Source organism: Hyperoodon ampullatus (assembly GCF_949752795.1).
Source record: "Hyperoodon ampullatus genome assembly, chromosome: 3".
NCBI classification, from domain to species: domain Eukaryota; kingdom Metazoa; phylum Chordata; class Mammalia; order Artiodactyla; family Ziphiidae; genus Hyperoodon; species Hyperoodon ampullatus.
Genome location: NC_136916.1, coordinates 4,141,806 through 4,164,360, shown reverse-complemented (window position 1 = coordinate 4,164,360; position 22,555 = coordinate 4,141,806). Strand labels below are relative to the sequence as shown.

At 41.4% G+C, this 22,555-nt stretch overlaps 1 protein-coding gene and 1 pseudogene across 6 annotated transcripts in view; one reads left to right on the top strand and one right to left on the bottom strand.

Moving 5' to 3' along the window:
• Nucleotides 1–946: 946 nt before the first annotated feature.
• The window catches only part of NSUN6 (NOP2/Sun RNA methyltransferase 6), a gene marked incomplete at its 5' end in the record, with an annotated part of 67,564 nt that continues 45,955 nt past the window's right edge, over nt 947–22,555 (bottom strand). For all 5 annotated transcript variants that reach the window (XM_079700826.1, XM_079700827.1, XM_079700828.1 and 2 more), the window contains 3 exons: nt 947–1,539; nt 3,174–3,299; nt 13,846–13,994. In XM_079700826.1, the coding sequence (XP_079556952.1) occupies nt 1,327–1,539; nt 3,174–3,299; nt 13,846–13,994 (488 nt within the window). In that variant the 3' untranslated portion in view covers nt 947–1,326. The remainder of the gene's footprint in view (nt 1,540–3,173; nt 3,300–13,845; nt 13,995–22,555) is intronic.
• On the top strand, nt 21,067–22,039 carry LOC307050644 (mortality factor 4-like protein 1; annotated as a pseudogene). The gene has a single exon. The product of its transcript is annotated as a mortality factor 4-like protein 1 (transcript).

Here is a 22,555-nt window from a genome sequence, read left to right as displayed (position 1 = left end):
GGACAGGAGGAGACAGAGGTACGAGGGGTGTAGAGACAGACATGCCCAACCCAGCCCCAGATAAGGGTGTGCAAGAAAGGCTTCCTCAGAGCAGAGGCCTCTGAAGATCTCACCTGATCCGAGATGAGATGAGCATTCTTCATGGATACAAGGAAGTTTCAAGAAATTCCTAATGGAGACCTATGAAGGGAAAAAAAAAAAAAACCATTAGGCAGTTGCCCGGGGCTCAGGAATTTTGAGGTGATTTGAATTAACAAAATAGATGTATTTAACACAACATGAGATAGCTTTTAAACTATGGCTGGGTATTTTAATATATTTTATCTAAAAAGCAGGTAGGATGAAAAGCAAGCCTACAGTTACAATTCATTTTAAAAAGGCCGTCCACTTACATTGGCCTCCATGGGTGATGTCTGGTCACTTCTGCAGTTTGGGTGATTTCAGGTTTGATGGTGAAGTGGTCTTGTTTCGTCTTGACCTAGTCACCGTTGCTTGGTCTGGGGAAGGTGTTCTGTGGAGTTGCTTCTGTTCAGAGGGAGAACACCAAGGCTTCGCTGTGAGTGCCTGGCCACTTCCCAGCTCTCACAAGATGGTTTTCTCATCAATCATGTCTCTAAGAAACTGTACGTATTCCATTAGATGATAAAAGGTACCCAAATTGTGCAATCGTCTCATTTTTAATCTACAGAGTTAAAAAAATTCATTTTAGTTTTTAGTTTAAAATATGACAAGAAAAAACGTCAACATAGTGAAGGGAGCCTGTCATTGGGAGTAGTCCAGAATTCATTTGAAAGAGGGTTGATTTACCAAATAGTAAACAGAAGAAGTCAGGTAAAACCCCCAGCTCCATTCCTGGCACTTGATAAATAAGTTATAGTTCCCAGACCCTGAATTCTGAAGGAACTCAATAATGGAAAACGTGTTTTATAACCAAATTAAATACCGCGAATTTTATTCCTTTTGTTAAATCCACTTATTTTAACATTACAAATGACTTGCATTCTTTACAAGTTAAAACAAAGACCCCAAATGCAAATATGTTCCAGACATCTTCAGGCAACTCCTTTTCTTTATACTCTGCTAGATCCATAAAGGAAAAGTATTTTAAACACACAAGGTATAGTCTCCAAGTGCCCCCTCTCCACCCCCCGGCTACGTCCTCTGTGAAGTACAGCCTCTTGATTCCTGGTGGAACAGCCGGCAGCCTTTTCTGTTTCCTCAGCAACCATGGCATCAATCACATGGCCTGACAACAGTTTTTGGTTTAAAAAAAGAAAAAAAAAAAAAGGAAAACGTTTGGAACTTTCATTTCTAAGGATCCTTCTCCTACGTGCTTTTGCATTTTACAAATTTTGCAATGAAAAAGCCTATACAATCCTTATTTGCGAGCCAAATCATGTCTTCTATCCTGGCGTCTCTGAGAGAACCAGTGTCACTGTCCTGTGACGGCACCACACAGGGATCGAATCGCTGCAGCCGTTTCAGTTGTTCAGATGACAGGCCAGCTCCCAGCATCCCTTCTCCTCCAACCTGTGGGTCCTGCTCGGGGAGACAAATAAACACAAACATCCTCGCGTTGGGAAGTTTGCCTGTGTACCATTTACGTAAAAGGACAAACTGAGCTGTAACTACCACCAATTCCAGAAACAGAAAAATGAGTAAATACCTTTTATCTTTGTGAAATGGACCTGCTGCTTTTCCGGGTAGTAAAGTGGGAGGGTGGTAACATGCAGCCACTTGATGACTGAGTCCCTAGGATGGCCCTTGTGCTTATCAAGGCCCACGGCAGGCAGGAGACCTGGGCTCCACACTTAGAAGCACGTGGATTCACATCACAGCTCTGCCACAGCTTAGCTGTGTGACTTTAGGAAAGTAACTTACCTTACCTGCTTCCTCATCTACGAAACAGGTGAAATACTCTGATCTGAGGCTTAAATAAGTAAGGTGGTATCGGGTCTGGCACAGAGTGGGCACTTAGCAAGTGGAACATTATTATCAGATGAAAACCCAGCTTTATTTGTCGGACTCCCCAAAACTGACAGGAGTTTCTTGGGCATCTGAAGATGCCTCTCTCTGGCCCATACCTACTGGATGATAAAAGTTCTCTTTTTTTGTTGTTGTTTTTAAATGTACTAGAATATTAAAAGAGATGAGAAAACTAAGGCTGCCTTGATTAGTTTAGAGGAATACGTAAGGAACTGAGTGATCCGTGCAAACCACTACTACAAAAGATGCATAAGCCTAACTTACGTCACCATTTCACAAATGCTTGTGTTGCTGAAGACAGATTTTCTTAGGTTTATATCTGAAAACCTATTGTTTATTAACCCATGTGTGTGTGGGGGGGGAGTTCCATCTCTTTTAGGTATATACTGAGTGTATATGTATATACACACACATCAAATTCAAGCGAATTCTCAAGTCTTCTTTTCATCTCCAATGCACTTATCTTAATTTCTGAGTCCAGAAACCATCTCTGGGTTGCCTTCTGTCTATATATTCCAATTACTTACTAGAATTCTGTACTGGAACAACTGACATTAGATGTTCAGTTTATCTGAATAAATGTGAGCATTACCACAGATTTAAACCTAATCTCAAACATCATGGGCTAAAAAATCTAGTCATAAATATAGTTTTAATAAAAACCAGAACAGAAAGACAGTGCTAGGTAAAATAAAGTACAAGAAACCTTTTTAAATGTTCCCCATCTTATATAAGAATCCAGAAGGAAGCAATAATCCTGAACCATTTTCCCCCCTTGGCTAGTCTTTTGATATCCCAGTTATTAATGCCTCTCTGGGCTTTGCTGAGATATGAGAAAACTGCTCAAAAATTATAGGACTGAGGGGTGGAGGAAGGGTTTTAGAAACAAAATTGTGAGTAACATGAACAAGAGCCACAAGTCAAATAAACATGTAACAGAAATCCCCGAGCTCTGTGGCATTTTAACACAACTATAGAGAGTGAAGGCCTGGAAAAACTGGGTCAGGATGTGAAAATCCTCTAGGGGCTGTGTGGAACAGCTCTCACTAGAGAAACCTTGTGTACCACAAGATTTGTTTCAGAAGTTTTACTTGACACATCTCTTCATATCACTCTCTGCGTTCATCAACATGCTTAAGTTTCCACGACTTACCGGATTACCCAGAGACAACGGCAATGGCCCTCACCTGGCGCTGAAGTTGAAGGTGAGGAAATGTCTTGAGGGCCCAGGCGACCTGTTCTTCATTTTCTGCTAGGGTGACAGTGCACGTGCTATACACCAGCACGCCCCCCGGCTTCAGCAGCTCAGCTGCCTAAAGACAGGTGTGATCGGATGATGAGTATCGCAAGAGCAAGTGAACATTTTAAATACAATGTATATAAACGTATACATGAAATACATCTATAAGTGAAACAATCCTCACAGAACATCTACTGCATGAAGATGCAAAAGACCTCAGATTTCTGGAAGGGCCAGAAAACCTCCACATAACCAGGCAGGACAAAAGAAAAAAGAAAAAAAGAAAGAGAGAGAAAGGAATCAGGACTGGATCTGCATCCCTGAGAGGGAGCTGTGCAGAAGGAAAGTTTCCCGCACCCTGGCAAGTCCCCTTATCGGCGGGAGGACCAGCCTGGATGGAAGGGGAGCTTTGGGGCCCTGGAGAAGAACGCAGCAACCAGTTAGCGGAAGGCAAAACGGACAGTGAGCTGCACAGGCGGTCTGTACCGCTGCCCTGCGCTCCGCAGCCTCTCAACTCAACTGCCGGTATGGGGAGGTGGGGCGCTGGGTGCTGAAGCTTGGGCTTCAGAGACAGTCCCAGGGAGAGGCCCGGGGTTGGCTGTGTGATGACACCTTGAAGAGGCTGGAGAATGCCAACTGAGGCTGCACTCAGAAGAAGCCTGGGCCCATGAGAGAGGGCAAGGCACAAGTGTGGCGGGGGGGCACGCCAGGGGAGGGGTGTGAAAACCACAGGAGCATCTTTCCCTACACGCACTCCAAGGCAACACGACACGGCCTACACAAGCTCTGGGGGCGGGCACGAGCCGACACTGCCATCATGGGCTCCAGAGGCAGGCACAGGCCACTACCACCACTAAGAGACCCACGAGTGGGCTCCTGTTGCCAACCCCCACCGCTATCCCCGGGAGCACGCGGGGCACTGCTACCACTGGGAGACATGGGAGAGGGTGCCAACGGCTGCCCCAGCCGTACCGGGAGCATGCACAGGCCACCGCACCTGCACACCCCGTATCAAGTGGATAACGGCCAGCACACACTGAGGAAAGAGGCAGCAAGCATCCAGACTAAAAGCAGCCCTTGATTCCGGACAAGATGGCAGAGTACAAGGACCTGACCTCACCTCCTCTCACAAAAACACCAAAATCACATCTAAATGCTAAACAACCATCAACAAAAACAGATCGGAACCTACCAAAAAAGACAGTTTGTTACAATATATTCACAGACAAAGGAGAAGCCACAACAAGACAGTAGGAGGGACGCTTTCACAATATAAGCAAATCCCATATCCGCCGGGTGGGCAACCCAAAAAATGGAAAATAATTACAGCGCAAGGTTCTCCCACAAGAGTTAAAGTTCTGGGCCCCTGGTCAGGCTCCCCAGCCTGAGGGTCTGGCACAAGAGGAGGAACCTCCAGAGCATTTGGCTTTGAAGACTAGCAGGGCTTAAGTGCAGGACCTCCCTAGGATGAGGGGAAACAAAGACTCCAGTCTTGGAGGGCGCACACAAGATTTCACATGCACTGGGACCCAGTGCAAAGCAGTGACTCCGTAGACACCTGGGCTAGACCTACTTGTGGGTTTTGGAGGGTCTCCTGGGGAGGCAGGGGTTGACTGTGGCTCACTACAGGAGCAAGGTCACTGGTGGCAGAGGTCCCAGGGAATACTGATTGGCCTGAGTTCTCCAGGAGGTCGCCGTTTTGGCACCAAGACCAAGCCCTACCCAACAACCTACAGGCTCCAGTGCTAGAACACCTCAGACCATACAACCAGTGGGACAGGAACACAGCCCCAACCATCAGCAGACAGGCTGCCTAAAGCCATACTGAGCTCACAGCCACATCTAAACACACCACTTGACATGAACCTGCCCACCAGAGGGACGAGACCCAGCTCCACCCACCAGTGGGCAGGCACCTCCCACCAGGAAGCCTGCACAAGCCCCAGGGCCAACCTCACCCACCAGGGGGCAGACACCAGGAGCAAGAGGAGCTACAGTCCTGCAGCCTAAGAAACGGAGACCCAAACACATACAGTCAGAGAAAATGAGATGGCAGAGAAATATGTTCCAGAATAAGGAACAAGATAAAAAGAAAAACTAAGTGAAGTGGAGACAGGCAATCTACCTGAGAAAGAATTTACAGTAACAATAGTAGAGATGATCCAAGATCTCGGAAAAAGAACGGAGGCACAGACCAAGAAGACAGAAGAAATGTTTAACAAAGAGCTAGAAGACTTACAGGACAAACAGAGATGAACAATACAATAACTGCAATGAAAAATACACTAGAAGGAATCAATAAAAGAAAAAATGAGGCAGAAGAACAAATAAGTGAGCTGGAAGACAGTGGTAGAAATCACTGCCACAGAACAGAATAAAGAAAAAAGAATGAAAGGAAATTAGGACAATTTCAGAGACCTCTGGGCCAACATTAAATGAACCAACATTCACATTATAGGGGTCTGAGAAGGAGAAGACAGAGGGAAAGGGCCTGAGAAAATATTTGAAGAGATTATAGCCAAAAACTTCCCTGACGTGAGAAAGGAAACACTCACTCAAGTCCAGGAAGCGCTGAGAGTCCCATACAAGATTAACCCAAGGAGGAACATGCCAAGACACACATTAATCAAACTGACAAAAATTAAAGACAATGAAAAAATATTAAAAGGAACAAATAACATAAAAAGGAATCCCCATAAGGTTATCAGCAGATTTTTCAGCAGAAACTCTGCAAGTCAGAAGGGAGAGGCACAATATATTTAAAGTGATGAAAGGGAAAAACCTACTACAAGAATACTTCACGCAGCAATGCCCTCATTCAGATAGAACATTCAGATTTGATGGAGAAATCAAAAGCTTCAGAGACAAGCAACAGCTAAGAGAATTCAGCACCACCAGACCAGCTTTACAACAAATGCTAAAGGAAATTCTCTAGACAGAAAAGAAAAGGCCACAAGTAGAAATAAGAAAATTACAAATGGAAAAGCTCACTGGTAAAGGCAAACATAAAGTAACGGTAGGAAATCATCCACACACAAATATGATATCCAAACCAGCAATCGTGAGGACAGTAGAAATGCAGGATATTGGAAATGTACTGGAAATTAAGAGACCATCAACTTAAAACAACCTTGTATATATATAAACTGCTGTATCAGAAACTCACGGGAACCACAAACCAAAAATCTACAATAGACACACAAAAAAAAGAAAAAGCAATCCAAACACAACACTAAAGATAGCCATCAAATCACAAGAGAACAAAAGAGGAAGGGAAGAAAAAAGACCTACAAAAACAAATCCAAAACAATTAACAAAAATGGCAACAAGAACACATTATCGATAATTACCTTAAATGTAAATGGATTAAATGCTCCAACCAAAAGACACAGACTGGCTGAATGGATACAAAAACAAGACCGATATATATACTGTCTACAAGAGAACCACCTCAGATCTAAGGACATGTACAGACTGAAAGTGAGAGGATAGAAAAAGGTATTCCATGTAAATGGAAATCAAAAGAAAGCTGTAGTAGCATACTCAGACAAAATAGACTTTAAAATAAAGACTGTTACAAGAGACAAAGAAGGACACTACATAATGATCAAGGGATCAATCCAAGAAGAAGATATAACAACTGTAAATATATATGCATCCAACATAGGAGCACCTCAATATATAAGGCAAATGTTAACAGATATAAAAGGAGAAATTGACAATAACACAATAATAGTGGGTGACTTTAACACCCCACATTCATCAACAGACAGATCATCCAGAAAGAAAATCAATAAAGAAACACAGGTCTTAAATGACACATTAGACCAGATGAACTTAATTCACATATATATAGAACATTCTATCCGAAAGCAGCAGAATACACATTCTTCTCAAGTGCACATGGAACATTCTCCAGGATAGATCATATCTTGGGCCACAAATCAAGCCTCAGTAAATTTAAGAAAGTTGAAATCATATCAAGCATGTTTTCCGACAACAACGCTATGAGATTAGAAATCAATTACAGGGAAAAAACTGTAAGAAACACGAACACATGGAAGCTAAACAATATGTTACTAAAACATCAATGGTCACAGAAGAAATCAAACAGGAAATCAAAAGCTATCTGGAGACAAATGACAATGAAAACACAACGATCTATAACCTATGGGATACAGCAAAAGCAGTTTTAAGAGGGAAGTTTACAGCAATACAATCTTACCTCAGGAAACAAGAAGAATCTCAAATAAACAACTAACTTTACACCTAAAGCAACTAGAGAAAGAATAAACAAAACTCAAAATTAGCAGAAGGAAAGAAACCATAAATATCAGAGCAGAAATAAATGAAACAGAGATGAAGAAAACAATAGAAAAGATCAATGAAACTAAAAGCTGGTTCTTTGAAAAGTAAAATTGATAACCCTTTAGCCAGACGCATCAAGAAAAAGAGGGAGAGGACTCAAGTTAATAAAATTAACAATGAAAAGTTACAATGGGGCTTCCCTGGTGGCACAGTGGTTGAGAGTCCGCCTGCCGATGCAGGGGACACGGGTTCGTGCCCTGGTGTGGGAAGATCCCACATGCTGCGGAGCGGCTGGGCCCATGAGCCATGGCCGCTGAGCCTGCGCGTCCGGAGCCTGTGCTCCGCAATGGGAGAGGCCACAACAGTGAGAGGCCCGCGTACCGCAAAAAAAAAAAAAAAAAAAGTTACAATGGACACTACAGAAATACAAAGAGTCATAAGAGACTACTATGAACACATATATGCCAATAAAATGGACAACCTAGAAGAAATGGACAAATTCTTAAAAAGGTACAATTTCCCAAGACTGAACCAGGAAGAAATAGAAAATATGAACAGACCAATCACAAGTACTGAAATTAAAACTGTGATTAAAAATCTTCCAACAAACAAAAGTCCAGGATCAGATGGCTTCACTGGTGAACCTTATCAAACGTTTACAGGAGAGTTAACACCTATCCTTCTGAAACTCTTCCAAAAAACTGCAGAGGAAGAAACACTCCCAAACTCATTCTATGAGGCCACCATCACCCTGACAGCAAAATTTGTATGGAGACACAAATGACCCCAAATAGCAGAAGCAATCTTGAGAAAGAAAAATGGAGCTGGAGGAATCAATCAGACACCCAGACTTCAGAATACAATACAAAGCTACAGTCATCAAAACAGTATGGTACTGGCACAAAAACAGACTCATAGATCAATGGAAGAGGACAGAAAGCCCAGAAATAAACCCCACACCTATGGAAAATTAATCTATGACAAAGGAGGCAAGAATATACTATGGAGAAAACACAGACTCTTCAATAGTGGTGCTGGGAAAACTGGACAGCTACACGTAAAAGAACGAAATTAGAACATTCTCTAACACCATACACAAAAATAAACTCAAAATGGATCAAAGACCTAAATGTTAGGCCAGACACCATAAAACTCTTAGAGGAAAACATAGGCAGAACACTGTTTGATATAAATCACAGCAATATCTTTGTGGACTCACCTCCTACAGTAATGAAAATAAAAACAAAAATAAACAAATGGGACCTAATTACACTTAAAAGCTTTTGCACAGCAAAGGAAACCATCAACAAATCGAAAAAACAACCCACAAAATGGGAGAAAATATTTGCAAACAAAGTGACCGACAGGGGATTAATCTCCAAAATATACAAACAGCTCGTGCAGCTCTGTCAAAAACACAAACAACCCAATCAAAAAATGGGCAGAAGATCTCAACAGACACTTCTCCAAAGAAGACATACAGATGGCCAGAAAGCACATGAAAAGATGCTCAACTTCACTAATTATCAGAGAAATGTAAATCAAAACTACAATGAGGTACCACCTCACACCAGGCAGAATGGCCATCATCAAAAAGCCTACAAACAATAAACGCTGGGGAGAGTGTGGAGAAGAGGGAACCCTCTTGCACTGTTGGTGGGAATGTAAATTGATACAGCCACTATGGAGAACAGTATGGAGGTTCCTTAAAAAACTAAAAATAGAGTTGCCATATGATCCAGCAATCTAACTCCTGGCATATATCTGGACAAAACCATAATTAGAAAAGATAGATGCACCCCAATGTTCACGGCAGCACTATTTACAATAGCCAAGACATGAAAAAAACCTAAATGTCTATCAACAGATGAATGGATAAAGAAGATGTGGTGCATATATACAATGGTATATTACTCAGCCATAAAAAAGAATGAAATGATGCCATTTGCAGCAACATGGATGGACCTAGAGATTATCATACTAAGTGAAATAAGCCAAAGACAAAAATCATATGATACCACTTATATGTGGAATCTAAAAAAATGATACAAACTTATTTATAAAACAGAAACAGACTCACAGACATAGAAAACAAACTTATGGTTACCAAAGGGGAAAGGTGCCAGGGAGGGATAAATTAGGAGTTTGGAATTAACATATATACACTACCATATATATGAATAGATAATCAACAAGGACCTACTGTATAGCACAGGGAACTCTACTCAATATTCTGTAATAACCTATACATGGGAAAAGAATCTGAAGAAGAATGGATATATGTATATGTATAAATGAATCACTTTGCTGCACACTTGAAACTAACACAACATTGTAAATAAACTATACTCCAATATAAAATAAAAATTTAAAAACAAAAAAAGATACACGCACCCCAGTGTTCACAGCAGCACCATTTACAATAGCCAAGACATGGAAGCCACCTAAATGTCCATCAACAGAGGAATGGATAAAGAAGGTGTGGTATATATGTACAATGGAATACTACTCGGCCATAAAGAAAGAATGAAATAATGCCATTTGCAGCAACATGGATGGACCTAGAGACTATCATACTAAGTGAAGTCAAGTCAGACAGAGAAAGACAAATAGCACATAATATCACTTATATGTGGAAGCTAAAAAAAATGATACAAATGAACTTATTTACAAAACGGAAATAGACCCACAGACATAGAAACCAAAGTTATGATTATCAAAGGGAATAACAGTATGGGGGAGAGATAAACTAGAAGTTTGGGATTAACACACATACACTACTATGTATAAAATAGATAACCAACGAGGACCTACTACTGTATAGCACAGGGAACTCTATTCAGTAATTTATAACCTATATAGGAAAAAAGTCTGAAAAAGAATGGATATATGTATAACTGAATCACTTTGCTGTATACCCGAAACTAACACAACATTGTAAATCAACTATACTCCAAAACAATTTATTTAAAAAAAAAAAAGACTCATGGGTAGGATTTATAAAGGAGAAAAGGACCATGATTCCTTTATATTATTCATGGTTTATTTTTTAAATGGGAAGAGTAAGTCAGGCTTGTTGTAACACACAACATGTATAAATGTGTACAAAATAAAGATGTATAAAGAAAAAAATATACATGTATGATACCTTTTTCAAGTTTCTGGGATAAATAAGTGATGGTCTGTATGACCAAGACTCTCTCTTTAATTAGAGTGTTCAGACCAGATGCATTTCATTATCTTGGAGCTGTTTTAGTCCATCTGGACCAAGACTTTCCCAAATATGATCATTCGGTTTCACGGCTTTAGATACCATTTTTATACTGAAGACTCACCAATTTACATTTTTAGGTGAGACTCCTTTTTGAATTCTGTACCCATATGTTCAACTGCATTCTCAATATTTTTACCCTCAGATGTGACACGTCCCAAACTGAACTCCTACCTCCTTCCTCTGAAACCTCCTGGAGCCGGATTCCCATCCTCCCCGGGGCGCAGGCCCCAACCTCAGATTATCCTTCATGCTTCTTGCTCTCGCATTCCCCAGTCATCAAGCAAATGCCATCAGCTCTACTTTCAAAATATATCCAGAGATTGGCTACTTCTCACCAACTTCCACTGCTATCATTCTGCTCCAAGTTTCGTGATTTTTCGCCTGGATTATTCAAACCGTTTCCTACCTGCTTCATTCCCTGCCCTCCTACCATCTATTCTCAACACAGCAGCCAGATCGGTGCTTTTAAAACTGTCTCTTCTCAGCTCAAAACCCTTCCATGGTGAGTTCCCTGGTGGCCTAGTGGTTAGGATCCCAGGCTTTCAGTGCTGCAGCCCAGGCTCAATCCCTGGCCAGGGAACTGAGATCCCACAAGCCGCATGGCACAGCCAAAAAACAAAACAAAACAAAAACACCCTTCCAATGTTCCCGTCATCCCTTGGAGTCAAAGCCCACGTGCTCAGAGTGGCCTTCGAGGCCCTGCGTACAGCAGGCCCCGCGCGGCCGTCCCTTCCCGTGGGCCTGGCTTGCCCTGCTTGAGCACCACCACCTGCCTCTGCTGTCTGGAACGTGCACGGCGCACACCCACCTCAGGGCCTCTGCACCAGCCCGGACAGCTCTGCTCCCTCCCTGCAGCGCTCGCTCCCTCCCCACCACCCTCATCTTTGTTTCTATTTCAGCGTCTCAGCAGCGCCCTCCCTGCCCAGCCCAGGTACAATCTTCAACTGTTCCAACCAGGCGCTCCCATCCCCCTTCCTCTCTAAAGTTCGCTTCACTGGGTCACTGCCTTGGAATACAAGAAAGCTCTAACTCAACTAGCTGTTTATTTTCCTCCCCAGTTAGAACAGAAACCCCATGTCAAAGGTCAGGGGTTGGCTAGCATGTCACCGGCACCTAGAGTTGTGTATTACATATAGGAGGTGCCCAGTGAGTATTTGTCCAGGAAATAAGGTGTAATATGAAAATGAACTTGTCCCAAATAACGAAAGTTTCTCTTTTCAAATCCCCAGATTTTTAAAAAAATGTTAATGAAAATCTTAAAAAAAAAAACAAACCATATAGTATGCTTTCTTAACCCTAGTACACTGATCAAAATTTAAACTTTGCTACTGGGTGCCAGCTGCTCTTCTAAGCACATTACACAGCTTTTCTCAACGAATCTTATAACTGCCATGGGAACGGTAGCCCCATCAGGGGGAGTCACCCTACCCACTTCTCCCATAAGGAAACCCAGGTACCTAGAGTAACTTATGTGGAGGCACTGGGTCCAGTCTCAACCCCTGCCCTCACCCTGTGGCACACCCACTGGATTCTACACTCTCTCTTGCACACGGTCAGCTGCTCCTTGTCACTGAGACCAACACATCTCCTCCCAGTAGCCTCTTAAAATGTCTTTTTGCTATGAGCTAAAAAGAACAAAAAGCCATGTCTCTTAAAACAGGATCCTAATTTTACCGTCACATCAAACTGGGTTGCAGCTATAAGCAAAGCTTCTTTTTTTGCTGCTTGCTGTTTTAACTTCCAGGATGTGTTCTCTGAAGACCATATACAATAAAAGTTTAAACAATCCACTCTTAATGCCACTTTTGTGTAGGAAAGGAGACACCAGGAGTGCTGAAAAGAAATGTACTGAAAGACAGCTTCAGAGATGGAATCATCAGAGCATACCCACTGTTGCTGCAGCTTGTGTATTTATAATTAGAGAACTGAGAGGACATGGTGGGGTCATCTCTGATCAAATGCTGTCTACATCCTATGAAATCATGTTGGCAAGACTGACAGAAATTCTCACATGTTCTATCTGGGCTTCTTCTGAAACATACTGTAGACCAGTTAGATGTGCTACATTTTTACTGTCCTTCCATATCTGACACTGGATGCTGTCACTTCCCAATCTTATGAACGTGTTTGCCTCTATTGGATTTCCCACTTTTAATTCACTAAGATGATCCAAGAACCCTATAAAAAAGTAATTTATTTTATACCCAAATGTTTTACATCAATTAGCAACTATGTTAACAACCGCCCCCCCCCCTTTATTTTTGGCCACGCCGTGCGGCGTGCGGGATCTTAGTTCCCCGACCAGGGACTGAACCTGGGCCCCCTGCAGTGGAAGCGTGGAGTTCTAACCACTGGACCGCCAGGGAAGTCCCAACCATGCTCTATTTTTAAGACAGAGCAGAATGTTTGAAATTCCTTCAATGTCTCAGAGAAGAAATTCTACTATTGCCTGAGATGAAAGAGTGAGTCAACATAAAGGAAAACCAGGTCTCTGGTGTTCTGTGTGTGTGTGGTACAGTGTATATAAAATTTACCATTTTAACCATTTTTAAGTGTACAATTCAATGGCATTAAGTACACTCACACTGTTTACAAACATCACCATTATCCCATCTCCCAAACTTCTTCATCATCCCGTGAAACGGGAACTGCCCATTCGCTCTCCTGTCCCTGCAGCTGCTGGCAACCTCTATTCTACTTTCCGTCTCCATGAATTTGCCTATTCTTGATACTCATATAAACAGTATCACACACCATTTGGTCCTTTTGTGTCTGGCTTATGTAACTTAGCATAATGTGTTCAAAATTCATCCATGTTGTAGCGTGTATCAGAATTTCATTCCTTTTGAAGGCTGGGTAATATTCCATTGTACGTACATACCACATTTTACTTATCCCTTCATCTGCTGATGGATACCTGGCTTTTTTCCACATTTTGGTTACTGTGAATAATGCTGCTATGAATACTGCTCTCAGTCTTTAAAAGATCAAGCTAGTAAAGGTCACCTTTCTTCCACAGCAAAAGGTTATCACATACCACAGTGAAGAGTTTTCGCTGTAATGGTTGATATGATGTCACTTCCTTCAAAGTCCAAGTACAAGCCATGTTTGGTCTCTGTCCCATTCCACTGCAGGGAGCATCCAGAAGAATTCGGTCAAAAGATTCTGGTAAGAATGGAGGTTCTCCTATAAAGAGAATTATAAACATTATTTGCTCTCTGCCCTATTAGGACAGAAAACTCTTGAAACAGATGCAATCATTGGAATTTAACATCATAATCTACAATGGAAAGTAATGCATAACAATTCCATCAGGTAGCTGGTTAAGCTAACTGACTTACAGGTAAAAGAGGTTAAAGATGTGATTATTATAGGATTAACTGATATAGCTAGCGCAAGCCAAGGCCTAATCAAACAAAACCCGTACCCCCAATGTCAGAAGCCACACTTCATCAGAGCCAGGACATGAAATTAACTCTAGTCATTCTAAGAGCTGGTATTTTTCTTAGTAAATCTTACTGCAGACAGCCCCAGAAAAAGAGACTACCTTTTAGGTTCTAGGCAAACATCCTGGTTCTATGGTTCCTTGGCCTCCTTGCTTCTGTGGCCATCAGCAAGGCTATGCTCTAGAATGAGTCTACATAGCCCCGAATCCAATCTTCCACAGGTTTCCCTCTGCATTTGCTTACATAACTTTCTCCACTCCAGCTTCTCATCCACTTAGGGTTACTGGAGAAAATCATGAAACCAAGCGGGTCTGCTCATATATTTATAGTATCTAACTGTAGGCAAGATATTACTGCAGACTGCTTTCATGCAAAGCTAGCTGATCTCCTACGGTGCCCACAGCAGCGTTCTGGGTCTCACCCCAAGATAACCTGCTTTTCTGACTGCAAAACTGTGAGACACAAGCTCTTATCAATTTAACTCATCTCCACCCACAACCATCCTTGCTTTCTTATCCACTGCCTCCAAAGAAATATCCTTCCAAAGTAAGCAATTATTTTTAAGGGTTTTAATACATACTGATAAAATCCTGTAGAAAGAGTATACGCAATTTACACTTCCAGTGTCATGAGTGTACTTTCCCCAAAATCCTCATCAAAGTTGATAATTATGTTATTGACCGTTTGTATTTTTTTGTTTAGATGGTCACATCGTCTTTGCTGGTTTTCTACTGAGACTTGTCTTTTTTGTATTGATTAGAAGAGCTCTTTGTACATCAAAAATAGTGATCTCACCTTTCTTAACTATTTTACAAATATTTCCCACTATTTGCCATCTGCCACAGGTTTTTTTTTTTTTTACATACATAAATGTTGAGTATTAAATTTATCTTCCTTCTTCTGAGTTCTAGCTTTGCTTTCATGCTTTAAAATCTTCCCCATTATGAAGTCAAATAAATGTTCATCTATACCTGCTTCTAGTTACTTTCCATTTAATTCTTGACAGTAAACTTTAATCCATCCTAAAGTTACTTTTGTGTATAAACCTTTCCCCCAGCCCTCCAAACAAAAAAATCATCTTAGAGCTATTTATTAATTTACTTTTCCCTCTAGGTTTGCAATGCTAATTTTATCATATACGAAATTTTAGTATACATTTGAACCTATTTCAAGGACTATCTGTTCTGCTCCAAATATGCTAGTTATTAAGCTATATTCTTCTGAGCTCCAAGTTTACCCACCTCTACTCTGCTGTGTGATGCTGAGGGGGGAACTCTGTGAACTACAATTCTCCTTTGCCTGTTGGCTTCAAGATTCACCAACAGGAGGCAGAGAAGCGACGGGGGTGGGAAGAGGATGAAAGATAAAAGGGGTAGAGAACAGGACTTGGTCCTTCCTGATGGCTTGCTGTTTCTGTCAAAACAATCCCAGTAACAGCCCTTCGCCTTGACAGGTACTGTTTCCAGCTTTTTCCCTTAAGTATCAGTATGAAGTGGACAGAGCCCCCCCTCTCAAGCTGTAAGTCCCAGCTCACTGCAGTCACCTGCTCTGGACCCTGAGTAGCACAGAAGCTAGGTAAAACCCCCTTCCTTAGAGTTCTGAATCCCAGCTCCAGGGAGCTTTGCCCCTAAACTTCTGGAGAGCCCAGAAATAAATCCGCACACTTATAGTCAATTAATCTATGACAAGGGAAGCAAAAGTACACAATGGGGGAAAAGACAGTCTTCAATAAGAGATTTAGGGAAAACTGGACAACTATATGCAAAAGAATGAAGTTAGAACATTTTCTCACACCATATATAAAAATAAGATCAAAATGGACAAAAGTCCTAAATGTAAGACCAGAAACCATATACCAACTAGAAGAAAACAAAGGCAGCACACTCCTTTACAGAAGCCTTAGCAATTCTGTTCCACCTCAGGCAAGGAAAACAAAAGGAAAAATAAACAACTGGCACCTAATCAAACCTAAAAGCTTTTGCACAGTGAAAGAAACCACCAACAAAACCAAAAGACAATCTATAGAATGGTAGCAAATGATCTGCCTGATAAGGGTCAATATCATATCCAAAGTATATAATGAACTCACAAAACTCAATATCAAAAAAACAAAACCACCCGATTAAAAAATGGGCAGAGAACCTGGACAGGCATTTTTCCAAAGGAGACATGCACATGGCCAACAGGCCCATGAAAAGACGCCCAACAGCACTAATCATCAGGTAAATGCAAATCAAAGCCACAGGTCATCAAAAAGACAAGAGATAAGAGGCATTGATGAGGGTGTGGAGAAAAGGGAACCCTCATGCATTGCTGGTGGGAATGTAAACTGGTGCAACCACTATGGAAAACAGTATGGAAGTTCCTCATAAAATTAAAAACAGAACTACTACTAATGAAAAGAACAGAGAGGCAGAAGACCAACAAGGAAACAGAACACTTCAACATCCTAAACCAACTAGACCTCACAGAAAACACTATGTAACAGCAGAACGCATATTCCTCTCCCATGCACGTGGAGACAAACCACATGCAAGGCCATAAGACGAAGCCGAGTAAATCTGAAAAAGGTTAAACTCATACAACGTTTCTTCTCCCACCAAAATGGAATGAAAACAGAAGTTAGTAACAGAAAGAAATCTGGAAACTTCCAAGTATGTGGAAATTTAAAAACATGCTTCTAAATAACCATGGGTCAAAGAAATCACAGGTAAATCCTAAAATGCTGTGACGTGAACGAAAAAAAACCACAATGTACCAAATCTTATGGGAAGTAGTGAAATAGTGCTTAGAGGGACATTTACAGCTGTAAATACCTACATTAAAAAGAAAAGTCTCAGGACCTCCCTGGTGGTACAGTGGTTAAGAATCCACCTGCCAATGCAGGGGACATGGGTTCGAGTCCTGGTCCAGGAAGATCCTGCATGCCATGGAGCAACTAAGCCCGTGCGCCACAACTACTGAGCCTGCGCTCTAGAGCCCGCGTACTGCAACTACTGAGCCCGTGTGCCACAACCACTGAAGCCCACACTCCTAGAGCCCATGCTCTGCAACAAGAGAAGCTACTGTAATGAGAAGCCTGCGCACCGCGATGGAGAGTAGCCCCCGCTTGCCGCAACTAGAGAAAGTCTGCACAACAACGAAGACCCAACACAGCCAAAAATAAAAAGATAAATTTATTTAAAAAAAAAAAAAAAAGAAGAAAGAAAAAAGAAAAGTCTCAAAGTAATAACCTAGGCTTCCATTCTTAAGACACTGAAAAAAGATGAGGAAACTAAAAATGAAGCAGAGGAAGAAAATAATAAAAATTAGAGCAGAGAAACTCCCCCGACGCCAGGGCCGCAGTCACTTCAGTTTGGCCTGCGGCTCTCAGGGGTAAAAGGGGCTCCAGAGGTGTGTCTCCAACCCCAGTGCCAATCACCCCACACCACAATCATTGTGGGGAAGAGAAAAGAGGAGTGAAGAAGGGTGCATTTTCCCTCTCACCTCAAAGCTCAGCTAGGGAAACCGTGGAGGCCTGACCAGTGGGCTCAGGGCCCTACTGGAAACTGGTTCTCAGCTTGAGAGATGAGGAAACAAGAAACAGTAACAAGCACTTTTGTTTTTTCAATTTTTGAGGGGTGTTGAGACAAGATGGCAGAATCGATCTTTAGCCAGACTCGTCAAGAAACAAGGGAGAGGGCTCAGATCAATAAACTTAGAAATGAAACAGGAGAAGCTGCAAAGGACACCACAGAAATACAAAGGATCAGAACAGACCACTACGATCAACTACATGCCAATAAAATGGACAAACTAGAAGAAATGGACAAACTCTTAGAAAAACACAGTCTCCCAAGACTGAACCGGGAAGAAATAGAAAATATGAACAGACCAATCACAAGTACTGAAATTGAAACTGTGATTGAAACCTCCCAACAAACAAAAGTCAAGGGGCTTCCCTGGGGGTGCAATGGTGGACAATCTGCCTGCCAATTCAGGGGGCGCGGGTTCGAGCCCTGGTGCAGGACGATCCCACATGCCGCGGAGCAACTAAGCCCATGCACCACAACTACTGAGCCTGCACTCTAGAGCCTGCAAGCCACAACTACTGAGCCTGCGTGCTGCAACTACTGAAGCCTGCTCACCGCAACTAGAGAAAGCCCACGCACAGCAACGCAGACCTAATGCAGCCAAAAATAAATAAATAGATAAATAAATAAATAAATCTATTTTATTTATTAAAAAAAAAAAAAGAAGACCAGATGGATTCACAGGCAAATTCTATCAAACATTTACAGAAGAGTTAACACCTATCCTTCTGGAACTATTGCAAAAAACTGCAGAGGAAGGAATACTCCCAAGCTCATTCTATGAGGCCACCATCACCCTGATACTAAAACCAGACAAAGATACCACCAAAAAAAAAAAAAAAAAATTACAGACCAATATCACTGATGAACATAGATGCAAAAATCCTCAACAAATATACTAGCAAACCAAATCCAACAATACATTAAAAGGATCACACACCATGACCAAAAAGGATTTATCCCGGGGATGCAAGTATTCTTCAACATCTGTAAATCAATCAGTGTGATACACCACATTAACAAAGTGAAAAATAAAAACCATATGATCATCTCAACAGATGCAGAAAAAGCTTTTGACAAAATTCAACATCCATTTATGATGAAAACTCTCCAGAAAGTGGGCATAGAGGGAACTCACTTCAACATAATAAAGGCCGTATATGACAAATCCACAGCAAACATCATTCTCAATGATGGAAAGCTGAAAGCACTTCCTCTAAGATCAGGAACAAGACAAGGATGTCCACTCTCACCACTTTTATTGAACATAGTTTTGGAAGTCCTAGCCACAGCAATCAGAGAAGAAAAAGATATAAAAGGCATCCAAATTGGAAAAGAAGAAGTGAAACTGTCACTGTTTGCAGATGACATGACACTATACATAGAAAATCCTAAAGATACTACCAGAAAACTACTAGAGCTCATTAATGAATTCGGTAAAGCTGCAGAATACAAAATTAAAACATAGAATCTGCTGCATTTCTATACAGTAACAATGGAAGTCCAGAAACAGAAATTAAAAAAACAATCCCATTTACCATCGCATCAAAAAGAATAAAATACCTACGGATAAACCTACCTAAGGAAACAAAGACCTGTACTCTGAAAACTATGAAAAACTGATGAAAGAAATTGAAGATGACACAAACAGAGGAAAGATATACCATATTCTTGGGCTGGAAGAATCAATATTGTCAGAATGACTATACAACCCAAGGCAATCTACAGATTCAATGCAATCCCTATCCAGTTACCAATGGCATTTTTCACAGAACTATAAACAAAAAAATTTTTAATTTCTATGGAGACACAAAAAAATCTGAATAGCCAAAGCAATCTTGAGAAAGAAAAACAAAGCTGGAAGAATCAGGCTCCCTGACTTCACACTATACTACAAAGCTACAGTAATCAAAACAGTATGGAACTGGCACAAAAACAGAAATACAGATCAACGGAACAAGACAGAAAGTCCAGAAATAAACCCATGCACCTATGATCAATTAATCTACGACAAAGGAGGCAAGACTATACAATGGAGAAAAGACAGTGTCTTCAATAAATGGTGCTGGGAAAACTGGACAGCTACATATAAAAAATGAAATTAGAACATTTTCTAACACCATGCACAAAAATAAACTCAAAATGAGTTAAAGACCTAAATGTAAGACCAGATACTATAAAACTCTTGGAGGCAAGCATAGCAAGAATACTCTTTGACATAAATTGAAGCAGTATTTTTTTTGATCCGTCTCCTAGAGTAATAGAAATAAAAACAAAAACAAACAAATGGGACCTAATTAAATTCAAAAGCTTCTGCACAGCAAAGGAAACCATCAACAAAACGAAAAGATAACCCACAGAATGGGAGAAAATATTTGTAAATGATGTGACCGACAGGGATTAATCTCCAAAATATAAAAACAGCTCATGCAGCTCTATGGTAAAAAAACAAACAACCCAATCAAAAAATGGGCACAAGATCTAAATAGACATTTCTCCAAAGACATTCAGATGGCCAAAAAGCACATGAAAAGATGCTCAACATCAGTAATTATCAGAGAAATGCAAATCAAAACTACAATGAGTTATCACCTCACACCAGTCAGAATGGCCATGATCAAAGTCTACAAACAGGGACTTCCCTGGTGGCCCACTGGTTAAGACTCCATGCTCCCAATGCAGGGGGCCTAGGTTGGATCCCAGGTCAGGGAACTAGATCCCACATGCATGCCGCAACTAAGAGTTTGCATGCCACAACTAAGGAGCCCACCTGCCACAACTAAGACCCGGCACAACCAAATAAATAAAAAAAATTTTTTTTAAGTCTACAAACAAATGCCGGAGAGGGTGTGGAGCAAAGGGAACCCTCCAACACTGTTGGTGGGAAGTAAATTGGTACAACCACTATGGAGAACAGTATGGAGGTTCCTTAAAAAACTAAAAAGAGAACTACCAGATGATCCAGCAATCCCACTACTGGGCATATATCCAGACAAAAACATGGTTCAAAAGGATACATGCACCCCAGTGTTCACTGCAGCACTGTTTACAATCGCCAAGACATGGAAGCAACCTAAATGTTCATCGACAGAAGAATGGATAAAGAAGATGTGATAGGGCCCAGGATGTAGAGTTGGCAGTGCCTGACGGTGCATCTGACACAGAGTTGGGCGGGGTCGAGAGTAGGGGCAGCGGTCGGAGATGGTGGGAGGAGGAGGAGGCAGCAGCGATCACTTATAAATGGCCCTGAAGCAGGACCCAAAGCCTCAATTCCAGGAGGGTGAGAGAGCGCTGTGCTTCCACGGGCCTCTTCTTTATGAAGCAAAGTGTGTAAAGGTGGCCATAAAGGATAAACAAGTGTAATACTTTACACATTACAGTGGTTGGAATAAAAATTGAGATGAATGGGTTCCAGAAAGCAGAGTACTCAAATGCGTGGACACCAATCTACACCAAGCAACGAGAACTTCAAAAAGCCAATCAGGAGCAGTATGCAGAGGGGAAGATGAGAGGGGCTGCCCCTGGAAAGAAGACTTCTGGTCTGCAACAGAAAAATGCTCAAGTGTAAACAAAAAAGAACAAACAGAAAACACCTGGAAATGGAGATGGTGGCAGCACCAGTGAGACACCTCAGCCTCCTACAAGAAAAGGGCCCAAGTAGATGCTACTGTTGACAACGAGGAAACATTCACGAACCGAGCTGAAGTTACAGTAAAGATTCCTGAAGAACTAAGACTGAGGCTTGTTGATGACTGGGACTTAATTACCCGACAAAAACAGCTCTTTATCTTCCTGCCAAGAAGAATGTGGATTCCATTCTAGCGGATTATGCAAATTACAAGAAATCTCAAGGAAACACAGATAACAAGGAGTATGCTGTTAATGAAGCTGTGGCAGGGATAAAGGAACACTTCAATGTAATGCTGGGCACTCAGCTGCTCTGCAAATATGAGACCACAGTATGCTGAAATCCTCCCAGGTTACCCTGATGACGCCCCTGTCCCACGTGCATGGAGCGCCACATCTACTGAGATTATCTGTACAAATTGGAGCAATGTTGGCCCATACACCTCTGGATGAGAAGAGCCTTGCTTTATTACTGAATTATCTTCATGATTTCCTAAAACACCTGGCAAAGAACTCTGCAACTCTGTTTAGTGCCAGGGATTAACCAAGTGGCTCCTCCTGAGTATATCATCAGAAAGCTGTGTGAGGTGCTTATACTCACGTTTGGATGTCTGTAAACGCATTTTTGTTTCTTAGTCCTTCTCTTGTACAAATGAGGTACTTTGGAAATATTAGTGTATAACAGAATTGATGTTTGTTTTCTGTTTGATATTTAAACAGAGAAAATGAAAGGAATTACAGCTTTTTTCTTTTCTTTCAAAGTTGCTACCCAGTGTATTCAATGATGGACAACACAAAGACATACTGTATTTTACTGCTTAGTTGACAAAGCTGCGTTTGAATGCTAGTGGTTCTATTCCTTTGCCGCCACACACTTTTATAACGTGTTAATGCTATATGACAAAATGCCCTGATTCCTAGTGCCAAAGGTTCAATTCAGTGTATATAACTGAAAACACTCATCCATTTGTGCTCCCCCCCTTTTTTTTATGGTGCTTAAAGTAAAGAGCCCATCCTTTGCAAGTCATCCATGTTGTTCCTTAGGCATTTTATCTTTGCTCAGATTGTTGAAGAATGGTGGCTTGTTTCATGGCTTTTGTAT